The following is a 27,403-nucleotide window of genomic DNA, read 5'->3' on the forward strand; positions in this document are numbered from 1 at the left end:
TTACAGATTCCATCAGAAGCAGATATATTAGAACAGATGGGCCAATATTTTAAATTAGTCTATTAAATACATTTAAAGAGATAAGGCATGATATTAGCAACAGGAAATAAAAATATTAACATATAAAAAAGAACCAAATATAAATATTAGGCATGTAAAACAATTGTTGAAGACATGGTAGAGGAAATAAATAGCAAAATGGACAGCTGATAAATTAGCAAACTGGAAGAGCAAATTGAGGAAATGTCCAGAAAAAAGAAAGGAAAAGGAATTAGAGAACATAAAAGAAAGGTTAAGAAATATGGACAACAGACATAAGCGTGCTAACATTTGAATAACAGGAGTCCTAAAAGAGAAACATTTTAAATCAAAAGGATGAAATATTAAAAAATAAAGATATAAATTTCCATAAAGTGTTTAACACATATCCCAGAATATGTCACTCAACATTCTTTTACTATACTATTACATACTATAAAATTTTATAATATTTGTATAGTGGTCTATGCTAATAACTGTTACAATCATGGTTTACCTTGTTTTTACTAGAGGCATGACACCATTCATACTGCAAGGTTACTCAAGATAAAATCAGAAACATAGGAATTTGACTTTGGAAAGAACTAAAACATTTGTCAAATATGATTATCTGTGGGATGATTTATTGCTTCCTCGTTCTTTCTTCTTCTTTTAGTCATAAATGAGAAGGGAGGCAGTTACTCCCTGGTAAACAAAATTAAAAAGAGAAAAATAAATGTTAAAAGCTTAGAAAGGAAATACAGAGGCATAGAATCAGAAGATGGATTTGTCTGGGAATGCTTGATTGCTTCCCAAAGAAGTGGGCCAGGGCTGGTGAGCAGAGCACCCTGGGGGATTGGCCACATGAGCGGGCATAAATGACTGTGCCTCTACATCACCGTCAAGGATGTATAAAAGACGTACAAAAAGAATGGGGGAGTTCAGAAAAACAAAGCCCACTATGTGCTATGGGGTATGAATATTTTTTTTATAAGGTTTTTTAAAAAGATTTTTTATTTGAGAGAGAGAATAGGAGGAGGGTGAGAGGCAGAGGGAGAAGCAGACCCTCGGTTGAGCAGGGAGTCCGATGCGGGGCTCCATCCCAGGACTCCGGGATCATGACCTGAGCTGAAGGCAGTCGCTTAACCAACTGAGCCACCCAGGTACCCCATAAGATTCTTTTTAAATTTTATTTATTTGAGAGAGAGAACGAGAGAGCACAAGTGGGGAGAGGGAGAAGAAGACTCCCCGCTGAGTGGGGAGCCTGACATGGGGCTCAATCCCAGGACCCTGAGATCATGACCTGAGCCAAATGCAGATGCTTAACCAGCTGAGCCACCCAGGTGCCCCAGAAGGGTCTTAATCAGGGAGGTTTAACAGAAATCCAGGCAGAAAGAGCCTGAATACTGTAGACTGGCCTAGCTCATTCCTTGTTGTTTTCTGTATTTACTAATCCTTGTGCAAGCCTCACTATCATCATTCTGCTTCTTTCATTTGTTACCATTTGTCACTGAAACAAAAGTAAGGCTTTATTCATTGGTCTCAGATTTAAGCATATCACAGGCTTTTAAAAACTGACTTCTTATCTCTTGCGATGCTCTTCGAAATCCCTATTTTCTTCTCCCTATGTTTATATCCTCGTGCAAAAATGTTTTGTTCTTGTTCTTTAAAAAAAAAAATGGATATCATAAAAAAGACATAAATTTCCCAGAATGTTAAACATTAAAAACATCAGATTAAAAGTCCCACAGACAGGGGCGCCTGGGTGGCTCAGTCGTTAAGCGTCTGCCTTTGGCTCAGGCCATGATCCCAGGGTCCTGGGATCAAGCCCTACATCAGGCTCTCTGCTCCACGAGAAGCCTGCTTCTCCCTCTCCCACTCCCCCTGCTTGTGTTCCCTCTCTTGCTGTGTCTCTGTCAAATAAATAAAATCTTTAAAAAAAAAAAAAAAAAGTCCCACAGACAGTGTCTTATTAACTTAAACATAACACAAAACTCAGCTACTCCACTCCTAGGTTTTTACCCAAGATAAATGAAAACTTGCATATACAAAAGCCTTGTAGAAGAATGTCTATAGCAGCTATATTTACAATAGCCAAGAACTGGAAACAACTTAATGTTCATCAGCAGGTGAATAGAGTAAGTAATGGTAGCACACCCACATAATGGAATGCTACTCAGCAAAAAAGGAGTAAACTACTGATAACATGCTACAACATGGATGAGGCTCCAAAAAACCCTATTATGTTGAGGAAAAAAATCCGGACACGAAGGCAAGTGTATGAATAGAATACTGTGTAAATCCATTTATACAAAAGTCTAAAAGTTTAATATGTAGTGACAGAGTAGATAGGTGGTTGCCCAGGGCTTGGGGGAGGGAGGTGGGGTGGAGATGAACTGTAGAGACATGAAGAAACTTTCTGGAAAAGTGAAAATACTGTTTTGATTGTAGCAGTGGTTACAAGGGTGTATACATTTTCAACATTCATCAAACTGTAGCCCTACGAGTAAAGTCCTCAGCATACCAGTGGTGTTTGAAGCCTCAAGACTGGACAAGACCATCAGAGGTGTAAACAGAAAACAGGGCACCTGACAATATGAAGGGAAGTGGGAAGGAAACAGTCAAGGGGGCCTGAAATGAAGGCCAGACTCAGGAGGGAAGTCCAGAAAGCCAGCTGAAAAATATGTTTTAAGGAGGAAATGATCCATTATCTATAATGCTATTTTAAGGAAGGAAAAAACAGAATTGACCACTAGGTTTAACAATGTGGAGGACTTCTGGCAGTGAGGCAGCTTTGGAGAGGGTTCAAGAAAGAATGGAAAGGAAGTAGGGATAAGTAAAGACAACTATTTGGGCGCCTGGGTGGCTCAGTCCTTAAGCGTCTGCCTTCGAGGTCATGCTCCCTGCTCAGTAGGGAGCCTGCTTCTCCCTCTCCCACTCCCCCTGCTTGTGTTCCCTCTCTTGCTGTCTCTGTCAAATAAATTAATAAAATCTTAAAAAAAAAAAAAAGACAACTTTTGAAAAATTTGCTTCCTACAACAAAGCAGAGATTATGCAGGAGCTAGAAGGGAATGTGGTATTGAGAGGTTTTCTTTTTTTCTTTTTCTTTTTTTAAAGCATCTTTGCATGTTGGTGGGAATGATCCAGTACACAGGGAAAACTTGATGATACATGAGATAGGGGAAACTTTGCTGGAGCAATGACCTTGAGTAGTATGGAGGAGACAGGCTCTGGAGCCAACCCAGTCAGTTCATATATAGGTACCTGTGGAAAAGCATGGACACTGTGGAAGGTAGGTAGATGTTATGGCAGGCTTCTGCTGATTGCTTCTGTTCTCTCAGGGAAATAGGAAGCAAAGTCGTCTGCTGGCAGTGAGCATGAGGGAAGGTTAAGTCAAGGGATTGTTGGAAGCTTGATACTAAATAGTCAACCAGTTTAGGAAACAGAAGGTGGAAGTGTTCCAGTCACTAGTAATGGAATAGTCCTAGTGGTTGACAAAACCATGAGCAGAGGGGACAAAGAACTGAGGTCAGTACATGGGAAGATCATCTAGATGGATGATGGAACCAGGAAGTATTATGATGGAGGTGGTTCTAGATGCAGTAAGGCAGGTGCTGAAATCTTTGATATGTGGATGAATGACCCATTAGATGACTGCAATGAAGGGAAGCTGGAATGATGGTCTCATATCCCAAGAGTCAGAGGTAAGTTTTAGAAGGGAGGAACAATCTAGAAGCAGCAAATAAGAAAAGTGGGAGGGAAAGGAGCCACCCCTGGAGCCATCGTAAGGGAAACCGTGCGTAGGGGAGACCCAAACTTCAATCACGGCAGGAAGGTGAAAAGGGAGAGCTCATGGCCGAGTAAGAGTTCCAGCTGGGCCCAACAGAAGGTTCCAGAGTTGGTGAAGAGTTGAAGATAGGGTCAAAAGGGCAATGAACTGAGCCATACATGGGTTAGAATAAGGGAAGTGAGGGGGCCTGGGAGTCCTGAACATCCAAGGCACACTGTGCACATGAGGGCTGTGTGACAGGTGGTAGGAATGTGGGGATCCTTCCAGGAGGAAGCAGAAGTCTGGGACTTTCTCTTGACTTGTGATGTCAGCTGGGCCACAAGAGGCACTTTTAGAAAATTTTTTTAAAGGGTATTAAGCTGGGTAATATAGAATAATTTGTCAGTATGCTTGTATAATATTGTGTATGAATTATGAGATCCTTTGGAGTCCCTAAATCAGAGAAACTGGATTTGCTCAAAATGTATTACATCGGGTATTAGAGTACTATACCCACATAGTGACACTATGAGTTGATACATACTGCTTTCTCTTACAGAGATGTTGCTAATTCTATTCTCTCTAAAGGTCTCTGCACAAATCACATGAGAAATCCATTCAGTAATTTACTCCTGCAACATTTATTGGGTGACCACTATGCATTAAGCCCTGAAAGGCAGGGAATCAGATGTTACATACCTATGTGAGTTCTAGCTACAGGATGGTGAACACAGCCTCCCCACACCAGTAGGCCACTTTCTCAAACAATGGGAAGTCATGGGCCCTGCAAGAACTAGATGAACCTTTTGTATCCTAGATTTCTAACCCATACCCTTGAAACCTATCCAAGAATTGTTGGCCTCTAATTATAGCCCTACTTTAGGGAAATACAGGAAATATCTGTGAACTGGAGAGAAGTCACCTAAATCCTCTTATCCATCTTGCCTCCTTTCCACTAGGAACAGAGAGACTTCTTCACTCTGATGAAGTGGTAGGCTCCCTTCCCTTTGAAGCCCCCCTACTATCAAGCAATCTTCTCCGCTAGAGAAGAAAACATAAACACTGAATTTGAGGGAGACCTTGAGAAATATTGCTCCCATGTGCAGTAGTGTCTCTTGCTGTCTGTCCCATGAGGGCCATTCTAAACCCATCAAGGGGCATTCCTTAGCATTGCCCAAACCTCTGGTGAGTCTTCCAGCCATTTGTTGTGCTGTAATCCTCAAGGTTGTGGGTAGTGAAATCCTAGGGAACCCAGGTCCCAGAAAATGCAGTGATTCTGAACGTCCAATCCAGATTTCATATTCCAAAGGGAATTTAGCTCTCATGTTACCAGAAATCATTCAGGACAGAGAGCCAGGTAACTTTATTTCTCATTGTTTTGGGATTTCTGGATTTTTATTATTAAATATCTACTATAGAAAACTGAACAAAAGAAAAAAATTAGGGAAAAAAATCACTGGAGAAGCAGCATAACATAGTAGTTAAAAACATGACTCTGGAGCCAAACAATCTCAGTTCCATTTCTTAATAGCTGTGTGTCCTTAGGTAGGTTTCTCAACATCTCTGGCCCAGTTTCTCCATTTACAAAACTGGGATAATAAAGGTACCTATCTCGTAGAATTAAGGAGACTGAACAAGTTAATATTTGAAAAGCATTTAAAACAAAGTCTAGCACATGATAAGTGCTGTATGTGTTTTAAAAATTTTTTTAAATCTTAAATTAACCAGGTTAATTTCTCCATGGGTCCTTCCAGTCTTTATCTGTATACATTTTTTAGATGTTATAATAGATATGTATGTACAATTTTGTGTCCTTTTCATTCCTTAACATTATATATATTGATGCGGTGTCCACAATTATAACTTATAGTGATTGCCTAAAACAAATTACAAATGAATTGTCCAACGATGCAATCAATGAGTAAACCATGGACACTGACACACTGGGTCATAAACTGTCACCTCTTGATCAGTCTCATACTTCTAGGTAATAATCTTTCCACCATTAGTAATCTCATTTACTAATCTTTTCTAAGGTTAATCTTGATCAACAGTAAATATCCCATTCAATACTATTTTTTTCTTAAATTCAGATTTAGTATTTCATATTCTGTTCCTTAAAGGGCACCCACATCCTCCCTTTATAACAGCAAAATCTGTATTTCCACAATTATGAACAAGATGTTACTATAAAGCTTCCCATCTATCATTCCAGCTTGATGCAAAAGTGTATTTTCAGTTGAAAAACTTCCCAGAATAAGGTTTTCCCCTTAACAATGCACTTTGATCCACAAATAGTTGAGATCTCCCTAGAAAAGAAGTCTCACTCCCTCCATTCATGTTCCTTAAGTAGGATTCCTGGTGGACCATTAGAGGAGTTTGGAGTTTTCATCACTGTAATTATCTGATGTTAAATAAGGCTACATAACTGCTGAAAGCTTTTTCCAGTCTTTTCATTCATAGGTTTCTTCTAAGAAGATATTTTCTATTGAATAATAAGTCTTCCTGAATTCTTACTAAAAAATTTCCCCTCTTGATTTATACTTTTTTTTTTCTTTTTCAACGTGTTACCAAATGTACAATAAAAGAAAAATCTATCAATTCAATTCAGTTTCTCGTCACTATGATTTCTCTGATGTTGAAGCAGGGCTGAGTGACCACTAAAGGCTCTTCCACAGTCATTGCATATAAAGCGTTTCTCTCCACTATGCATTCTCTGATGAATAATAAGAGAAGAATTCTTACAGAAAGCTTTCTCACAATGATTACATTTGTAGGGTTTTTCTCCAGTATGGTTTCTTAGATGTACAATGAGGGAAGAACTCTCATTAAATGCTTTCCCACATTCATTACATCTATATGGTTTCTCTCCAGTATGAGTTCTCCGGTGTGCAATAAGGTGAGAGCTACAGTTAAAGGATCTTTCACATTGATTACATTTATAAGGTTTCTCACCAGTGTGAATTCTCCGATGAGCAACAAGGTGACAGCTCTGGCTGAAGGATTTTCCACATTTATTACACTCATAGGGCTTTTCTCCAGTATGAGTCCTTTGATGTCTAACAAGGTGAGCCATCTGGCTGCAGGATTTTCCACATTTATTACATTCATAAGGCTTGATTCCAGAATGAATTATTTCATGTTTAGTGAGGGCTGAGCGTTCTCTGAATGCTTTGCCACATTCCTGACAGTTATACGGTTTCTCTCCTGTGTGAGTTCTCTGATGGGCAATGAGATGGGAGCTCCAGCTGAAGGATTTTCCACATTCTGTACATTTATATGGTTTTGCTCCAGAGTGAGTTCTTTCATGTTTACTAAGCGCTGAGTAATCCCTGAAAGCTTTTTCACATTCATCACATTTAAAGGGCTTCTCTCCAGTATGCATTCTCATATGGGCAATAAGATGGGAGCTCCAGCTGAAAGATTTCCCACATTCAGTACATTCAAAAGGTTTCTCTCCAGTATGAGTTCTCTGATGTCCAATAAGATGTGAGTTCCAGTTGAAAGATTTCCCACATTCGTTACATACGTAAGGTTTCTCTCCCGTATGAATTCTTTTATGTACAATTAGATGAGAATTCCAGCTGAAGGCTTTTCCACATTTATTACATTCGTAGGGCTTTATTCCAGTGTGAGTCCGCTCATGTTTAGTAAGGGCTGAACGATTCCTAAACACTTTTCTACATTTATCACATTCATAGGGTTTCTCTCCAGTATGAGTTTTCTTATGCTGGATAAGGTAAGAGCTCCAGATGAAAGATGTCCCACATTCATTATATTCATAGGGTTTCTCTGAGGTGTAAGTGCTTGTATGTTGAGTAAGGAATGAGTCATACCCGAAGACTTTCTCCCATTCATTGTATTTATACGCTTTCTCTACAGTACCAATTTTTTGATGCTCCATAAATGATGAGAAATAAAAGATATTCTCATATTCTTTGTAATCATACTGGTTTTCTCCAACATGAAGTCGTGGATGTTCACTAAATGATGGGCTCTGGTTAAAGATTTGATGGCATTCCTTATATTCATAGAGTTTTTCTCCTGTATGCATTCCCTTATGATCACCAAAATGTAGTATATGATTGAAAGATTTAACAGCATCAGTACATTTGAGAAGATTCTCTCCAGTTTGCATCCTTTCATGCTGAATAGGTTGTATGGACTGGTGGAAGGCTTTGTCATAATCATGATTTCCACAGGTAATCTTATCTGCATACATTATGGCTGAGTTACACCGCCAGCTTTCAGCATTTGTATCAGGCTTATAGAAATGTTCTATTTGAGAAACTCTCTGAGATGGAACTAAGTTTAAGTTTTGGCTATACTCTGCTCCAAGTTCACAGAATTCAGAACCTCTTTGAGACAGTACTTGCTTTTGCATGAAGACCATTTGCCTCATAGCTGTACTCTGGTTCATGTGATACATTTCTAATTGGTCTTTACATCCCAAGACTTCTAACCTGGAGAACCAAGGATCATCCCATATGTATCTTTCCAACTTCATGCTATGGGATTGTTCTTCCTCAAAAATGCTTTGTGTTGGGATCAGTGCTTTGCTTTCAAGATTTCTCATCCACTCTGAAATAATCGGGAAAAAAGCCATGAGAGCACAGAGAAAAAACTTCTAAGAACAGACTGGGAAAAGTGAGATTTACTGTCCATATTATTGAAAAGGCAAATGTGGACTTACTTTCAAATAAAACTGTAACACAGAGAAAGACTGTAGTAGGAAAGAGGAGAAGAGTGAAAAGTGAACAAAAAAAGAATGTTAACCAGAGTAAGTGTGTACTGAATACCAGCAAAGACCATTTAGGTGTATTTTCCCATGGAAAGAAGACCAGAATAAGTGTGTGTGGTAAAGAGTTAACTGCATGGGGCGCCTGGGTGACTAGGCTGGTTAAGCGTCTGCCTTCAGCTCAGGTCATGATCTCAGGGTCCTGGGATCGAGTCCCACGTCAGGCTCCCTGGTCAGTGGGGAGCCTGCTTCTCCCTCTCAACCCCGCTCCTGCTTTCTCTCACTATCTCTGTCTCTCTCTCTCAAATAAATAAATAAAACCTTAAAAAAAAAAAGTTAACTGCATGCCTGAGTTGTTCAAACTTTGCACATTCCCACAAAGGCCTGTTTCATGACTAGCCTTTGGCCAGCTACTAGGAATTGAGGTCTTAGAATGGTATAAGATTGTTTTGCATGCTTGAGGTCTTGAAGCACACTGTCTCGGCATCTGTAAATAGTTCGTACAAATGTCATTTGCGGTGAACACCTGCTTTCCTTCTGGGGATCTGGAGCTGCAGTGACTGCAGTCAGTTATGCAGGCACTGTGTACCCAAATGTCCCCAATAAACACGGTGGACTCCTAGGCTCAGGCAAGCTTCCCTAGTAGATGACACTTCATACATGTTGTCACAACTCACTGCTGAAGGAATTAAATGTGTCTTTTGCAACTCCACTGGAAAATGACTACTGAAAGCTTGCACTTGGGTTTCCTCTGGACTTGCTTCACGTGCCTTTTCCCTTTGCTGACGTTGCTTTGTATCCTTTCACTTAATAAACCACTACTCTGAATATAATGACTTTTGAGTCCTCTGAGTCCTTCTAGGGAATCACTGAACCTAAGGGTGGTCTGGGAGATCCCTGACAAAGGACACAGTGAATACGATTAAGGTAAAAAAGTAAGAAATAACGTTGCTTAAAAAAATAAGTAACCAGGCCTTTAACTAATGTTTAAATGATTAAAGTGTTCTAAATCATTTCTGTGTTATAATATCCTGACTCCTCCCCTATTTTGACACCTGCCCCCCCAAAAGGAGGGGGTGGGGTTAAGAGAAAGCATCACCAACAAAAGTTTTAAGCAAGGATGTTATCTATGATAATAAACTATCACCTCGTTTCCTATTCAGTTCAGTCAGTGACAAAATTCATCAGCTCAAAAATCACCACGCTTTAAGGATACTCTTACAGTTACAATTCTTCTAGTAACTACGGAATCATTTGTAGGGTAATGACAGAAGAGACAGACTTGAAAGGCAACATATTATGATGAAGACAAGGGAGGTATAGCCTGAAAGAATCTGTATTTAAAGGCTGACTCTGCACTATCCTTAGAGGATGTTTCCAATAATTCCATAAGATCGTGAATCCAGTGAAATGTTTGGCAAATTCAATATAAGAAAGCCACCCATCATCACTGCTGAGGTGTCAGTCGTCCAACGACTGAAGGGGTCTGTATTAGTTTCCTATTTCTAAAGTAACAAATTACCACACATGTTGCAGCCTAAGATAACAAACCTTATTACTTTACAGCTTTGGAAGTCAGAAGTCCAAAACGGCTTTTACTAGGCTAAAATCAGGGTAGCTTCCCTCTAGAAGCTCTAGGGGAGAATTCACATCCTTGCCTTTTCCTGCTTTTAGAAGCTGCCTGCATTCTTTGGCTTACAGCCCCTTCTTCCACCTTCAAAGCCTGTCGTTCCATCCCGTCTCCACCGTCACATCTCCCTTCTCTGTCTCTGACACTACTGCCTCTCTCTCATAAGGACCTCACGACTGCCCACTCAGATAACATGAGATAATCTCTCCAGCTCCAAATGGACTCACATCTGAGAAGCCCCTTTGCCATATGAAGTACCATATTCAGAAGTTTAAGATGTGGACATCTTTTGGGGGGCAGGGGTGGGGGGTTGTCCTTATTCGCCCTACCACAGGGTCTAAAGCCACAGACACCTGTCAGGACCTAGACCTTTGTCCTCTTTCTCTAGGTTTTTCTTCTCTATTCCCTATACACCATTTCCTTCCTTTTACTATCCAAGTCCATTACAAAAGGGGCTCTACTCTGCTCAAGAACTGGCATTTATTACCAATTTCAAGCTTAGCTCCTAGAAGTTAGGGACTGATGACCATATAGCTTTGAATCCTTCCAAAAGAAACTTTAAGAAATAGCAGCTGACCAAATGAACAATTCTTGTCCAACTTACTTGTGGCCTGAGTATCCAGAACCAGAGACAAGACAACAAAGTATCGTCTAACCAGGAGGTTAGAATCTATGTGATGAGAGGACATACTAAACAGTTATGGACAATACACACAGTGTATCACTGAGAGACTGCAGAGATGTAGATGCTGGGTGGGGGGGAGGCTGGAAAAGGAGATCAGCACGGAGAGAAACAACCCAGGAAGGTTGCACACAGAGAAACGACATAAGCTCGGCCTTCAAGCCTTGCTTGGATACAGACAACAGACTGCTCTGATACAGCATGACCTAGTCAGAATATGAGAAAAATAATAGAAAAAATTGGAAGGTCTTGAAATCTAGTCAGAGTTATTTAACAGGCTATTCTAATCACTATAGACTTACTGACAGAGACCTCATAATGGAAGACTTCAGGAAGATAAATCTAGAAATAACACCTGAGGTAACTAATAATAAGAATTTACGCATTAACTTGAGCTAGAATTTGTAAGGAAACTGAGAATGATGTTGGTGGAAGCTGAATGACACAGCTGACACTTCAGAGGCAGAAAATCTCAGGAGGTAGAAGACAGATTACTTCTGCATATGGGATATGCATCAAGAAGGGGGGGAAACATCATCTAGAAGGAAGAAGTGAGATTCCTGATTTATCGAGATCAAGGAGATATTTGAGGTGGTTTGCAAGATGGTAGAAACGGGAGGATGGAGGTGGCACCACCAGGCTCAGGATGGTGGCCCAGGATGGTAACTCAGGATGGTCAGCACCAAGAGTTGCAGAGTGAAAGCTACCGGAATTCATGAGCCCTTGATGGACGTTTCAGATCTGAAGGGGGGCAACTGATGAGACTCCAAAAAACACCAGTTCATTAGAATGGATGAGAAGACATCCACCTTCAGGACTTAAGAGCACGCTATGGCACACTGTTAAACTGAAAACAGCAAGATACAGAACAGTGTGTATCATAATCTACTTTAAGAGAGATGAAAATAATCATATTCCTATGTTTGTAGTTGTATAAAGAAACTGGAAAAATACAATAGAAATTATTAAAACTGATTATCTGGGGCAAGATGTCAGTAAAAAGGGCAAAATAAGAGCCTCTGAAATTTCACCATTCCCTAAGAGCAACCACAACACTGGCAAAAACTGTCAGAATCAATTTCCTCAGAATTTTATAAATTAACCAAAGTCTTGAAGCAGCCAAGGGAAGAGTTTATTCAAGTAAAACAGCTGAATTTTTATAACAGTGAGCGTTGTGGCATTGTAAATTACCCTAGTCCCATCTCTGGCTCCCCAGCTCCGCAGCAGCCTTGGAAAATTACAGCCCATATTTCTGGTACTAGAGGTACTAGAGCTGGAGGTTTCCCAAAGCCTCATTCCCAAAGAACAGTCATTATTTGACCTATTTGGTGGTTCCCTGGAAGACCTCCCTTGAAAGGTTGTCAGGGGCTAGAAGCCTCTAGGGAGCAGGTATTTGTTAAACATTTGCAGGCAATGTATTAAAAAAGTTGTACTGCCTGAGATGATGGAAAATAGCTGAGGCAAATGATACACAAAACCAAAAAGATTTTTAAAAAGCTGAGGGATGAGATGTTCACAGGGCTTTGAAAACTTCTAATATATTCCTGGGAATCTAGAACACCAATCATAATTAAACTATTACAAGCCAAAGAGAGGATCCTGAAAGCAGCAAGAGAGAAGAAATTCATCACATACAAGGGATCCTCATATGATTAACAGTTTATTCCTCTTCAGAAACCATGGAGGCTAGAAAGAAAAATACTGTCAACCAAGAATTCTGAATCTGACAAAACCTTCCTTCCAAAATGAAGAGGAAAGGAAAGCACTCCCAGATAAGCATCACCTGAGAGAGTCTGCTAGCAAACCTGCCCTAAAAGAAATGGAGTCCTTTATGCTGAAATGAAAGGACGCTAGACGGTAAGTCAAAATATAGAGCACCCCTAAAGGTACCTACACAGGTAAATGTAACAAGACGTGACAAATGCATTTTTTGTTTGTAACTTTTTTCCCTATCTTACTTAAAAGACAAAAACAAAGCAATAATTGTAAGTCTATGTTGATGGACATACGATATATACATGTAATTTGTGACAGTAACAGCATAAATGGGGGAGAATAGAGGTATACAGAAGGAAAATTTCTGTACACTATAAAGTTAATGGTATTAATCCAAACTAGAGAGTTATAAATTCAGATGTTAATTATAATCCCCAATAAAACCACTAAGAAAATAGCTCAAAAATTTATAGTAAAAAAGTGGTTACCTTTGTGTGTGCCCTGTGCGTGTAGGGGTTTGGGAAGAATAACGTAGACAACAGCAGCAAAAGTAAATGAGATTTTTCAGCTTACTCCTTTTATGTAGCTCTGGGTTTTTTGAGCCATGTAAATACATTACCTATATAAAAACCTTTAAAAAAAAAAAAGAAGAAGAAGAAGAGGGGTCTGTGGCCCCTCGCTAAAAGTTCGGCAATAAAGGAAATAAGAACAAATCAAAAGCAGGTAAGTGAACGAGAAATCATCGAGAGAGGGGCAGCAGAGATATGAGAGGTGGTATCAGGAGAGTGGGTGGCAAGGAAGGGAAACTGCAGCTCACAAAAACTGCTACCTTGTTAACAAGGTGGCCATCTTTGCTCTGTGTCAACAGCTGCAAAAACGTCCATACGTGGGATAAATCTCCTTGAAGGGCATCGTGAATGTCTGAGGAAGGCGACTCCTCACGGCCTCAGCCCAGTTCTCAAACAAGGAGGGCTTAGAGGAAAGTTCCTTGCTCCCCCCTGGGGCCTGCCCTCACCTGGACAAGTGCTTTGAGGATATGCTTGTTCCACGGACCATGGCTCCTCTCCTTGCTCCAGCAGAGAGATGACCTCCGGCTTGGCAATCTGATTCCCTGTGCATGGAGGAAAAACACAGCTTTGTAAACTGCCCTTGCCTCTTCTTCCCTGAGTTCTCACTCGGGCAGAATAAGCACAGTCTCTCCCACTTCATGCTTTATAAGCATTAGGAATTAGTCCTTGAACATCAGGGCTCAAGATCATCTCAATCCTTCTGAGATGCCCATGAGGTCTTTTTTTTTTTTTTAGATTTACCAAAGACTGTTATTGGTTGGTGGTGGTGGTGTTAAGGATTGATAACCTTTTTTAATTGAGATAGAACTGACATATTACATAATATCGGTTTCAGACATACATGATTCAATATGTGTATACATTGTGAAATGATAATAATAAATCTAGTTAATATTCATTACCATAGTTATAGCCTGTGAGCTTTTAAACACAGAGTAGCAGAAAGTATTGCAATGGAAATCGCTTCATTTACTCAGGCAGCTCCGCCTTACCCACAGAGAGCAGATGCCCATAGGTCTCCAGCATCACATCGCGGTACAGGGTCCTCTGAACAGGGTCCAGCTGCCCCCACTCCTCTTGGGTGAAGTCCACCGCCACATCCTTGAAGGTCACTGGTTCCTAAAAGAGCACAGATGTTCCTCCTCAGCCTGCTGCCACACCCTCCCATGTTCTCTGGGGATAGAGTGAGGCTGACTGCCCTGGGGAAGAGACAGGATATAGAGGAACTGTCCTGGATACGTTCAGTACTCTAACTGATTTGGGTCAGGTCCCACTGGGAGCAACCCAAGGGCCCTGTATTTGGGATGTACTCTTAGGGAATTAGGTATGTGGCCCCATAATAACCACAATGAAGATGAGCAGGTCTCTCCTAAGGCTCTTACCCAATTCTAGTAATACTGGCTAGTAAGAATGGGATTCCCACCAGGGCAATGCCCGCCTTCTTCTCTGGAGATGAAGATACTGAAGGCCAGGACCAGGAAGAAAGCAGACTACAAGCACTGGGTTGGAGTCTGCTCAACATGTGGACCTAGGACCTGGATGGATGATCTAAATACTCACAGGCTGTCTTCCTGGCCACTATAGGGAGGTTTCCATTTCCAGATCTTTTCTGTCCCAAGGACTGGAGCTCAGAGTGAGACAGGTTTGAGGAGAGCAGCCCAAGCCAAAGAGAATCAGCTACAGTTGTTGTGAAAAAGCACTTGAGTTTTGGGGCGCCTGGGTGGCTCAGTGGGCTAAGCCTCTGCCTTCGGCTCTGGTCATGATCCCAGGGTCCTAGGATCCAGCCCCACATCAGGCTCCCCGCTCAGCAGGGAGTCTGCTTCTCCCTCTTCCTCTGCCCCTCCCCCTGGTTGTGTTCTCTCTCTGTCAAATAAAAAACTTAAAAAAAAAGCACTTGAGTTTTAAAATGTTCCAACTGAGCTTTTTAGGAAATCTAGAAGCCAGGAATGCTCACTAGAAAACTAGAGGGGAAGATGAATTATAACCTAAGTCTGACTTTGGCAACAAATGCATCCCTCACAGTGCTCTCTCTTTTGAAGATTTTGTTTGAGAGAGAGAGCGCGCACACGTGCAAGTGAGGGAGCACGAAGCGGGGCAGGAGGGGGGGAGGGAGAAGCAGACTCCCCACTGAGTGGGGAGCCCGACACAGGACTCGATCCCAGGACCCCGGGATCATGACCTGAGCTGAAGGCGGATGCTTACCGACTGAGCCACCCAGGCGCCCCTCTCACAATGCTCTTAAGCACTCAGTTATCTCAGCAAGTCCAGGGTGGAGTGGAGTATGCCCTCCCTTGTGGTGGGAGTGGGAGTGAGCTGTCACATGGGTAGAATGTTAGAATCCCCACAGGCCCCGACAGCTTCTAGGTCCTCCCCTCCATTTGGAAACTGGCTTTCTGGTCTACCTCTGTGTCAGTGAATTTCCCCTCTGAGAGTCCCGTGAGCCTCTACCCATGCCTTCACAGCCTGCTACGTCCCTGCCTTTGCCATGGCCTTCCTTTCTGCCCCTGCTAGTCAAGGCAAACTGAGCTTCTCTCTCATCAGGGTCAGCTGTCATGACTGGGTCTTCAGTGTGCCAACTTGTACTCTGTCAGTCTCAACTGCTCCCCTTCCACCTTCACACAACGCTTGGCTTAGAACAGAACCGATTCTGCTGCAGTGATTCCATTACTCCGAGACGCACTTAAACCTGCTCAGCCCAACCTCTCTTGGTGAAACTACGCCTAACCTTGGACTCATCGAGGCCAATACCTTGGTTTGCTTTTACAGACCTGCCTAGGCCTCAGTTTCCTTGATGGGTGATGCTTCTATGTTTTACGTAACATAAACTTTTTAATTTAAATGAACATTTGGACAGAGAAGTGCACAAAGCCTAAATGAGCTGAAATCATAAGCTCAGTGTCCTTTCACGGAGCCATCACACCAGGGGGAACAGGTGGGAGGCCATATTTTCTAACCTGGATTCTCCTGCTGTGCTCACTTCATACCACCTAATTTGCCCAGAAGGTGGCGTCTACTTGATGGCTTCCAAGTTCACCTATACTTAACAAGGTTCAAACCCACACCCTGGCAGCTATCAACCTGGTGAACTGAGCCACAAGTCAACCACCAGGCTAACCACCCCTCCCAAGACCATAATGGAATCCCCGTGCACAAACTTAAAAAGGAATAGAAGAACTACATCTAATAGACACTGAAGGACTGAAAATGATTCTGCAACCTTTAATCAAATAGTGGACATTGGCAATGATCATCAACAACTGCTAAATCACACATGAAAGGCAGACAGGGAACGAACATGTCTAAATAACATGAAGACTAATGGAGGAGCAGCTATTGTTAGCCTAATACATCACATCATCTGAAAATGGGATCACCAGACATCCTGTGCCCACTAATGCAACACAGTAGGAAGGACTCAGCACCACTAATGATGTAATCTTGTCCAAAATATGGGACCTGAATCTACTCAGCCCTCCAGTCCAATGATCAGTTACAGGAGACAAAGGGAAGAGGAACTCACCCAATGACATCAAGAGAGCAAAATCAGGCAAATCAACAAGACAAATGACCTAATTTCTTCAGTATATGAAGCACACATGATGTGTGGTCCTTTTTTGGATCCTCATTTGAACAAATCAACCATAAAAGGTATTTTGGGGACAAGTGGAAAAAATCAAACATTGCTTGGGTATTAGCTAATAAGGAATTACTGTTAATTTTATTGGGTGTGATGAAGGTAGTGATAAAGATATTATTTTCTAAAAATTATGTATCTTTTAGAAATATACACATAAGTGTTTATAAGCAAAATGACAGAATAGCTGAGATTTGCTTTAAGATATTCCAGTTTTCAAAAAGTGCCAGGATAGATGAAAAGAAAGGCAGAAAGCTGATGGCGGTTGTTACTGAACACAGGTGTTTGTAATAATGCCCCCCACCGAGAGATGTTCACATCCTAAACCCCAGAACCTATGACTGTTATCTTAATATGACAAAGGGACTTTGCAGAGATGTGATTACATTAAGGATGTTGATTTGGGAAGATTATCTTGTATCATCCAGGTGGGCTCAGTGTAATCACAAAGGTCCCTTTAAGTGGAGGAGGAGGGTCTGAGTCAAAGCAGGAGATGGGACATTGGAAGCAGAGGTTGGAGTGATGCACGTTGAAGATGGAGGTGGGGACCTTGAGCCAAGAAATGCAGGTAACCTCCAGAAGCTGGAAAAAGCAAAGAAACAGATTCTCCCCTGGAGCTTCCAAGGGAACACAGCCCTACAGAGCCCCCCCCCTTTCTTTTGTCTTTGAAAAATGTTACCATTTATTGACTTCTGAGGGGGAGAAGACATAACAATATATGCCAAAGAAGAGGCATCAACGGGAAGATAGAGCTGGCCGATTGCCAAGAGCCTATAGACCCATCTTAGACTTCTGAGCTCTAGAACAAGAGTAAATTTATATTGTTCTAAGCCATTAAGTTTGCAGTGATTTGTTACAACGGTAACAGGAACTAACACAAGGTTCAGATTCCACCTTATGGTTTAAAAATCCCCCAAAGTTTTGTAAGAATGGGAAATACCCAGAAAAGGCCATTGGCAGGTGGTGTCCCACACATTGTTGCAAGATAGGGAACAGATGAAAGTGTGCCAGACCAAGGAAACAGCAGAGGAGATCCCAGCCCCACAGGTTAGAAGGGGCTGCAGTGGAAGAGGTTCCCAGGAGAGGCTCTGGGCCCTGAGCTTAAATGATCCAGTGAAGGCAGGCGTGAGAACCAGGCTGAAAACAGGGGAGTCTGTATTCAGGAGCGCTTTGCCAATGGTCCCACCTCCCAACTGGCCACTCCACCTCGGGGGCAGCATGACCACCAACTGCCCTGCACTTACACTTGGGCAACACTGCCCAGACCCTTCTCACACACAAGAATGTGAGGTTCTAAGGCTGCTCAGGTGACCAGCAACCCTGGAGTTGAAATCTCTTCCACAGGACACGGGGTTGGGAGGTCTGTGGCCTGACAGCCAACCGCATACCCGGGAAACCGGAAGCACAACCAACTTGGTGGTCCTGGCCCAACCAGGTCCACGGAGCTTAGAGTGAGACTTGTTGGGAGGCAGATACACAGACACACAGACACATAAATACAAAGGGAGGCCAATCAGGAACCAGACTGGTTCAGCCACAGCAAAGCAGGATGCTCAAAGACAGCCTTACTGCTCTTTCCCGGCAAACACAGGCCGGAGGAGCCCTGGACACATGAGGAACATGTGCGGCACAGGCAGAGAGACCAAATTCAGGGGCCAAAGGAAAACCGCATATAGGCAGCAGATACAGCCAACTTTCAGTGAACTGCAATTCCATTTCCCCGATTGGAGGCTTCAGTATAAAACAGGACAGGGCGATACCAGAGGGGCTCTGAAAGAACAAGAATTCATTGAAGATGAAGACACAGCACTTGCTTCAGGAGGCCCACCACGTAAGCAGAAGGCCTCAGAAACAGAACAAATATAAAGGAATAGGACAGATTTTTTTTTTTAATACAAGAGTTCTTAAAACAAGGCAGAAAAACACTAGCCATAAATAAAGCCAGATATGTTTGAGAAAAATATCCTGGAAAACATTTGACTGATAAGACACCACAAAATTAAGACAAGCTACAGACTGGGAAAAGACAATTCGTGTAAGGCAAAGAATCAGGATCCAGAATGCCTACATATCAACAGGTCAGAGAGTACACAAATCTAAGAATGAGAGAGAAGAAATACAGATGATTAGTAATGATATGAAAACATACTCAATCTCACTAGCAATCAAGGAAATGCGAAGTGATACAATACACCTTTTTGGTCTTGAGATAAGCAAAAATTAAAAGACCTGACCCTGCCAAATGGCAGCAAAGATGCAGGGGAACGGGCACTATTCCAGAGTGGTGACAAGAGGCTTCGCACCTTCAAAGGGCCACATGGCAGCACTGGTCATACTGAAAACACACATGCACCCTAAAACTAAGCATAATTCTGCTTCTAGGGGTACGTCTACATTAACATATATATGTGTGCACAAAGTGAAATTACAAGAACGTTCACACAGCTTTTCCTGGAATAGCAAAAATGGTGGGGGCAGGGAACTTCTAAGCCCATCCATGAAAAGGATGAACAGAAGGCAAAGGGAATGAACTTACCACATGGATGGACCTTAAAGTCGACCTTGAATAAGCAAAGAAAGGCGTAGAAAAGCTAGATAGGAAAAGCACTGCTTTAAAAAAAAAATAGAATAGGGGCGCCTGGCTGACTCAAGTCAATAGAGCATGAGATTCCTGATCTCAGGGTTGTAAGTTCGGGCCCCACTTTGGGTATAGAGATGACTTAAAAATCTTAAAAAAATAGAATATTACTATCTAAGTGATACATATAGAAATAGATGATCTATGTATGAGTATGAAAATAAATTAGCCGTGTACACACCATAAGCAGTCATTCTGCGTAAGCATGGGAAAAGAATGTGACTGGACGCTGTGTAAAAGGAAAACTAAGCAAATATGACAAAACATTAACTGTTCATTCAGAGTAATGGAGACCATGTTTGATTACTTTTCAGACTTTTCTGTAATTATGGAATTTGTCCAAACAAAACTTTAAACAAATAAGTATTTCTAGGGGCACCCAGGTGGCTCAGTTGTTAGTGTCTGCCTTTGGCTCAGGTCATGATCCCAGGGTCCTGGGATTGAGCCCCGCATGGGGCTCCCTGCTCAGTGGGAAACCTGCTTCTCCCTCTCCCAATCCTCCTGCTTGTGTTCTGTCAAATAAATAAATAAAATCTTAAAAAAAAAAAAAAGTATTTCCAGATTTCCAGTAGCTGTTATCAAAGTGGAAGGAATCGTGGACTGCCAAACAGGAAGAAAAAAAACACCCCCAGCTGAATAGCTCTATGTTGGGGCCCACAGTTCATTGGAGGCCTTGAAGATGCAGAAAATGCAAAACCAAGACTGGACGTTAAACAGAAAGAAGCGATGGGGGAAGTCAGGGACCAGTATTACCAGCTGTGGGGACAAGAGAGACCCTAGAAGCTAGGACAGGAAGGAGTGAGCCGTTCCATTCCCAGGTAACCCTTAAACTTGTACTTTACAAACATCTGCTAGGATGACTGGAAAATGTCTCACCCAAATTTCCTGCAATCATTCTTGCACGTTTCACCTTGTACGTATGTATGAACACTTACCGGGGCTCTCTACAGCACTTTATGGAATCTGCTAACCAGCCGCCATGGGAAGGTTTGAGGGAAGATGCAGAGGGTGCTGAGATGGGTTTCAGCTCCTGCATTATCTGAAATCATGGACAGTTGGCCCATTCATGTAATCTGGGGAAATTCAGATGTACTTCTTTGGCATCTTCACAATCTCATTAGTATTTTAGTGCAAGTTCTTTGCAGGGAAGGAAAACAACTATGTGCACATCCTCAAGACGAGAGATGAGTGCAGAGTATTACTATTGTTTATGTGCATGTTTATCATGCAGAAAGCATTGGTGGATTGTTATACAGGGGTTTGAGAGTTTCCACATTTGAGGAAGCTGGCTGAAGTTTTTTTTAGATGGGATATTATTATTTTCCCTATTCTTCAAAATAATTGGATCTGGGCTCCCACTAGTTGAAACTTCACTATCCAACATGAAACCCAAAATGGACTATTCAGATAACAAGGGATGACAGCACTTGACGTTTTCACCAGGTGAATGCTTTATTTCAGTATTTAATTTGGAGGGAACAATAGAGGGACATACAGAGCTCTTGTTAGTGTTCCTGAAGACCTCGCTTAATATAAAACTCATATGATTCAGGTCTTGAGTTTTCCACAGGGAAAAATCCGAAGTGAGTGTGGGGAGGGGGCGAGGAGCATGTACTCAGAAATCACAACTCTTCAGACATTGGAGGGTGTTGTCATTTTAATTCTCCATTTTATTTTCTCAGCATTAACCCTAGTAATTCTCAGAAACCCTCACATAAATTAACAGCAGAGTGCAGCCCAGCGGTTATTAAAGCTTCTTCACAGCATTTTATTACAGCTAACTTCTGTTGCCAAGCGACTGATTCGGGGCCCATCTTTCAGCCTAGCCTCACTGCTGATTCCGTTACAGAATCTAAAAAGGACTATATATCATAGCAGCAGTGAACAGCACAGTCACCCAAGTTCTGATGCCAAACCACCACCACTCTGCATCCCGTGGTTCGGCCCGGCTGCCTTCCTAGGACAGCAGTGCTGCCACGGGGGAGCAGCGTGCTTGTGATGCACTTCGCCAGTCAGCTTTGAAACTGGGAGATTCATTACATTTTTTTTTAATTTGGGGGAGGCATAAAGTTGAAATTTTATTAACATTTATATATCTCAGTATCTCATATTTGTTTAATCCGTTATTTTAACTTAGAAAAGAAAAACTTATATATAGTAATGAAACTATTTTTCTTCATCTTTCATAGTAGGGAGTCAAAGGGTAAATGTAAATTTCATGAATCAGGATGAAAATCTCTCACTTAGAAATATGGAGATAACCCTAAGGAACCAAAAACAGTAAGTTAAAAATGGCTGCCTCTGAATCACAAGAAGAAATAAAATGCTGATATGCACTACAACATAAATGATCCTTAAAAACAGAAACAGACACGAAAGGCCATATATTGTATGATTCCCTTTATGTGAAATGTCCAGAATAGACAAATAAATAAAGTAAATTAGTAGCTGCCAGGGGTTGAGGGCGGTGGGAACAGGGAGTGACTACTCATGGGCTCAGGATTTCTTTTTGGGGTGATGAAAATGATCTAGAAGTGGGTATTGGTTGGTAATAGTTGTCCAATTCTGTGAATATATGAAAAACCACAGAACTGTACATTTTAAAAGGGTGAACCTATGGTATTTGAATAATATTTTAATACAGTTGTTATAAAAAAGCTTTGTTTGTAAGTGGCTGCTTCTAATGAAGAGGCTGGGCAGGAGAAAAGGGAGAGGAAACCTTTCCAGTATCATCTACCCTGCTATCCTATTTCCTGCCACCTTTCCCGCATCAACTCTGCTGTCCTATTTCTCTCAGGAGCCATCCTTACGCCGTTACAGTCACGAAGTTCCCCTGCTTTGACTCCCTTACAGCTCTAAGGTCTTCTCCTAGGCCCTGGTCACACGGACATCTGAAATGCAAGCCTGCTTCCCAAAGCCCCCTTCTCCCACACACTCCTGCCAGGGACATCCCTCCAGCCACATTTTAGACACTGCTGCCTCCTGCTCCCAACACTTAGGAGGCTCTTTATTACCACCAGGATGGAGCCCTGGCTCTGCAGCAGGCGTTCAGGGCCTGGCAGTGTTCATCCTAGCCTCTCCATCCTAGATTCTAATTGGGGTCAGCCCTCACCCAGACGCTGGTCACGCCGTGCCCCCGCGCCCCACACACACCAGCGGCGCTGTAAAAGGCCAGACCTCTGCTTCCCGGGCTGCGGAACCCCTCTCACCTCTTGGTGTAAGTGTGTCATGTCTCCAGGCAGTCTCTCTCCCCACAGCGGAAGGATTCCAGCCGCTCTGTGCCCCAGTGACTCTACGCAGACTGACCCACTTCCCACGGCATTAGTTGGGCTCGGCTCCTCCAAGGTTTGGGGCCTCCCTAAGCATCTCAGGCTTATGTCCTGAACCACATATACACCACCAGCAGGCCATGAGGTCTCAGTAGCTGAGTGAACCATCTTGGAAAAGGGACTGAGAATTCCTCAGAACCAGGGCTTGAACTCGTCCATGTTCCCCTCCCAGCAAGCACAGAGCTCACAGGACAGCATCAAACTGAATCAGGCACTGAATACATGAGGCAAGGTGTGAGGAGGAAAGGGGGGCTGCCAGCTAAAAGGGTTGCCCCTGATCCCCCAAAACAACACACAGCACAGCTAGGGCTTAGGAATGTGAATAGGCTGGTTGATAATGTGGCTCCAAGTTATAGAAAACTGTTTAAATTCTTCCTGAATGCTCAGAAAGCAATAAACTTCTGGCCAATTCCTTCTCTACCCAAACTCTAGCTGTTATGAAGTGAGGAACATATAGACTAGGATGGCGGGGGACAACCTGGACACCTTAGGGAACAGGACAGCCCTTCAGGAAAAAGTAGAAGCCCACCTCACCTGGATCTGGGCTGTTGGAAGCCCAGTGGCCCTCCTCTCCTCCTTGGGGTTCTCTTCCACATGCCAGGTGGAGTCCTGAGGACATAGAGCTGAGGAGGAAAACAAAGTCACGGAGGCAGCTCTCCCTGCCAGAAGTATGCCCACATAAGTCCTTTATCCTGGGGGGAGGGCTCAGGGAGAGCCAGTTCCTGGCCCTCTCTGCTGGGCAAAGGAAAAGACTCATCTCCTCATTTTATAGATGAAGGAAATGGGCTCAGAGAAGATAAGGGATGTGCCTAAACATGAACCCTGCACTGCCCCCCTTTGCTCTGAGGCACTGTCTTTGAGAAGTAGTGCCATTCACATCCTTTCTGGGCCTGAGCCACAAATGGCCACACATTTATTCTCACGCACCCTGTCCTGGAGGTGTCACCATCACTTTATCTCCCAGTGCCATGTTCTGATCCTTTCCTGTTCCAGCTCTGCACAGAGACAGATCTGGACCAGAGTCCCCCACTCTCCCAAGCCCTAAATCCCCCAGCTCGGATTCCTGGCCAAGGAAGGTCAGTTCTGGGAGAAGCCAGGACAAGCAGCCAACATGGCCAACGGGGACACAGGCTCTTGACTCACCCCAGGAGGCCCATGGGTCAACAGCCGCCATTCCCCAGGACTGGTCTGTAAGGACACCTGCATCAGATCAGGTTAGGGCAAGGAAAGGAAAGGCACTGTGACAACAATCCTAGTGACTAAAGGCAACAAAATGGAAAAGGAGATTTGCCTCACTAATGGGTGTAACAAAGTTCCATAAACAGAGCCCAAAGCGTGTGACAAAATCCAACATCATAAGCTAGATTTATACCAGAAATGCATAGGTAAGTCACTATTAGAAAATCTGATGTGATGTAGCCACAGAACAATTAAGAACAGAATCCCTTAAACGGCTCATGAGATATCTGATAAAATGTTTAACATTACCTAATTTTTTAAAAAAAATCTAAGTAGTAAGACACTCCCTCGATGTCTTTACTGACAGATATATGAAGCCTAACTTAAAGAGAGAATACCACTGACATCACACTATTTAGCACTGTTCTTAAACTACATGCGAATGCTATAAGAACGAAAAACAAAAATAAAGGTAAAATATAGCAGTGATAGAGAAATTCTGACGGGATGTATGACTGTCTAAGAAATCCCACAAATCACTAGAAAATCTCTTAGAACTAATGAGACATCTTAGGACTATAAAATATACAAAAATTACATGGTGTTTTACACCAAGAAGTTTCCCTTTTCACCAACAAACAAGTTGTTTTTCTTTTTAATCTTTTTTTTTTTTTTTTTTTTTTAAGATTTTACTTATTTATTTGACACAGCGAGAGAGGGAACACAAGCAGGGGGAGTGGGAGAGGGAGAAGCAGGCTCTCCGCTGAGCACGGAGCCCGATGCGGGGCCTGACCTCAGGACCCTGGGATCATGACCCGAGCCGAAGGCAGACGCTTAACGACTGAGCCACCCATGTGCCTGTTTTTTCTTTTTAAATGTCACTCAGTTCTAATTCTATACCAAGACCAAGAGACCCCCTCCAATCCCCCAAAACCCTCAGCCCCTGCCCAGCTTTGACCCCTGGCTGCAGCAGGTTGCTGCTGAGGCGGCCCAGAAGAAACAGAATTTGGACTCACCCCACGAGGCCCACGGGTTGATGGCTGCCATCTCACAAGATCAACTGACCAGGTGCCTGCCCAGGTGCACGGGATTCGGGTGATTCACGGAATGCAATTGCAGCACCAACCTAAAGACAGATGGAGAACACAAAAGTGGTCCTTTCTCTGGAGAAGATCGAGGGAACAAAGACGGCCCATCCACAGAAGCAACAGAAGACTTCTGGGGAGCATTATAAGAAAACAGAATTTAGGGATGCCAGGATGGCTCAGGCAGTTAGGCATCTGCCTTCGGCTCAGGTCATGATCCCAGGGTCCTGGGACTGAGTCCCACGTGGGGCTCCCTGCTCCGTGGGGAGCCTGCTTCTCCTGCCTGCTGTTCCCCCCGCTTATGTGCTCTCTCTCTCTGACAAATAAAATCTTAAAAAAAAAAAACAAACCAAAAAACAATTTACATGTCAAAAACAACAGAATGAAGAGAGTTGAATAAGCTAAAAAAAAGAGCACAATCCAGGATGAGAGGGTGGAAATTTGTCAGTGGCTCCCAAGAGACAGCCAGTGACAACTTCCAGGTAACTTTTCGGTGATTTACAAAAATTACTGTAAAATCTACCTGCACCACCCAAAAGATCAGTGGCTGCCTAGAGCTGGCGGGGAGGGAGGAATGCGGACTGACCGCTTAATGGGTGCAGGGGTTTCTTTTGGGAGGTGACGAAAATGTTCTGGAATCAGATAGTTTTTTATTTCACAACTCTCTAAATATACAACAAAACCCCTGAATTGTAGTCTAAAATGGTTAATTTTATGTTATGCAAATTTTATCTAGAAGGAAGGAGGGGAGAGAAGCAAGAAATCAACCTGCAAAACCTACCAGGCCCGAGCCTGTCTGCTGGTGTGGAGCCCAGACCACCAACTCCCCAGGTTCCCAGTCTTTGTGCGAGTCCCGAGACCTCGGGGTTCCCAGGCCAACTGGCAGCGCTCTGCGGATTCCTGGGAGCGTGTTGAAAGCACCAGGACGCCTACTGGGCCCCAGGAACACCGGGACCTGCGCCAGAACTCAGAGTAGGCAAACTACTCTGCACCGCTGCTTGCAACTCAACCAAGTCCGCGGTCACCGCAAGCTGAAAGGAACCGCGGCCCGCTCCCCTCCCACGTTCGCCGTCGTCCTTCGGCGCCTCCGGCGAACCCGCGGGGACGAGACACCCGCGGGGGCAGAAAGCTGTCCATTCCCGCAGGGCCTCAGAGGCGTCCTCGTCACCTGCTGCCGGGCCTCCCGCCCGACTTCCCCCACCACCCCCGGCGCGGACGGGATGCTCCGGGGCCCGTACCAGCGAGCGGCCCGCCTTACCTGGTCCGCGGCCCCCGGCCTCCCACCCCTGCGAGCCGGTCCCCGCCGCTCTCGGCAAGCGACTTGGCAAACTCGGGATCGCTCGGCCGGGGGCGTCCGGCTTTTGTTCCGCTCCAAGGTTCGGCCCGGCGGTGCCCTTGGGATCCTCGCGCGGCGGGGGAGACAAAGGCGTGCCGGGCCAGCGGCCGCGACCCGCGCCAGGCCCGACGTGCAGGGTTTCCCCCGGGCCCGCCCAGCCGGCCCAGCGCGGCCGCGAGCCCGGAGGCGGGAGGCGGGAGGCGGGAGGGTGGGAGAACCAAGGGAAACGGGGGCGCGAAGCCAGCGCGGAAAGGGCAGGTGCGGGAGCCGCCCTGGCGCCGCGCTGGCCCCGATGGCAGGCGCCGCGTCTTCCCGCTCGTTCTCCCGACCCTCCCAGTCCTCGGCGTCGGCGGCAGCGACAACCCCACCGCCTCGGCACCCGCCTCACCTCGGCGGCGGACAATGGCGGCCGCTCCCCCGGCGTCGACCAGGACGCGCCGCGCGGGCTCCTGGGAGTTGTAGTTCCGGGCGGTATGCTTCCGGTTGGTCCGGAAGCGCCGTCATGGCAGGTCCAGGGAGCAGCTCCGCCTCGAGTCCCGCCTCCGCTGCGTCAGGGGCTTACCTGGGTGACTAGTATTCTAGCCCCCGGCGAACCGGACGCTGCTGTCCCGGGCCTGGACCACCCTCGCTGCCGCCGCTGCCGAACTCCGGAAGGCCTGGGTAGGTCGCGACCCCGTGAGCCTCAGTTTGCCCGTCTGTGAAATGGGGGCTCACGGTAGCTGCCCTTAGCAGTGCGACCTTGACGAAATCTGATAGTTTTCTGCGTCCCATAGGCAGGTCTGAACGCTCTCAAGGGGTCCTTCCGTTTAACATTGACAATACTGTGCGGAAGTGGCTGTTCTGAGCTCCCTTTCCAGATGCGGAGGCTGGTCTGAAGCTTCTCCTCGCATATGAAGGCCTTGTGTTTAGAACATGAGCGTTGTTCCCAGATCTCTTTCTGGATGGCGAAGCTTAAGGGGAGCCTAAATTACACGGACCTGTGTTGTGGTGTTTCACATTGCGAGGCGCTGAAGACTCGAGCAGGGAACACGGCTAACGAAATGTCTGCCTGGCGGCTGTGACCCAAACCGCTCTTCAAGG

The 27,403-nt window shown here is 44.2% G+C and overlaps 1 protein-coding gene and 1 long non-coding RNA gene across 6 annotated transcripts in view; one reads left to right on the forward strand and one right to left on the reverse strand.

The window, feature by feature from the left end:
* ZNF606 (zinc finger protein 606) lies at window positions 1-26,755 on the reverse strand. Of its 5 annotated transcripts, XM_078062889.1 has the most exons (8): window positions 26,246-26,705; window positions 24,919-25,028; window positions 23,867-23,923; window positions 23,258-23,346; window positions 14,115-14,241; window positions 13,569-13,664; window positions 1,598-1,682; window positions 1-723 (listed from the first exon to the last, which is right to left on the reverse strand). In XM_078062889.1, exons 2-8 carry the CDS (start codon window positions 24,947-24,949, stop codon window positions 717-719), a joined length of 492 nt encoding a protein of 163 aa, XP_077919015.1. In that variant the 5' UTR covers window positions 24,950-25,028; window positions 26,246-26,705; the 3' UTR covers window positions 1-716. The 5 variants fall into 5 exon arrangements, with proteins under 5 accessions (XP_077919015.1, XP_035944291.1, XP_035944281.1 ...); XM_036088398.1 differs by lacking the exon at window positions 1,598-1,682; XM_036088388.2 differs by lacking the exons at window positions 1-723; window positions 1,598-1,682; window positions 26,246-26,705 and adding exons at window positions 4,410-8,368; window positions 26,712-26,755.
* The window catches only part of LOC144380237 (uncharacterized), a 2,227-nt gene continuing 1,260 nt past the window's right edge, over window positions 26,437-27,403 (forward strand). The window contains exons 1-2 of the long non-coding RNA XR_013444206.1: window positions 26,437-26,531; window positions 26,680-26,983. This is a non-coding gene — a long non-coding RNA (uncharacterized LOC144380237). The remainder of the gene's footprint in view (window positions 26,532-26,679; window positions 26,984-27,403) is intronic.

Source organism: Halichoerus grypus, chromosome 15 (assembly GCF_964656455.1).
Source record: "Halichoerus grypus chromosome 15, mHalGry1.hap1.1, whole genome shotgun sequence".
Classification (NCBI taxonomy): Eukaryota; Metazoa; Chordata; class Mammalia; order Carnivora; family Phocidae; genus Halichoerus; species Halichoerus grypus.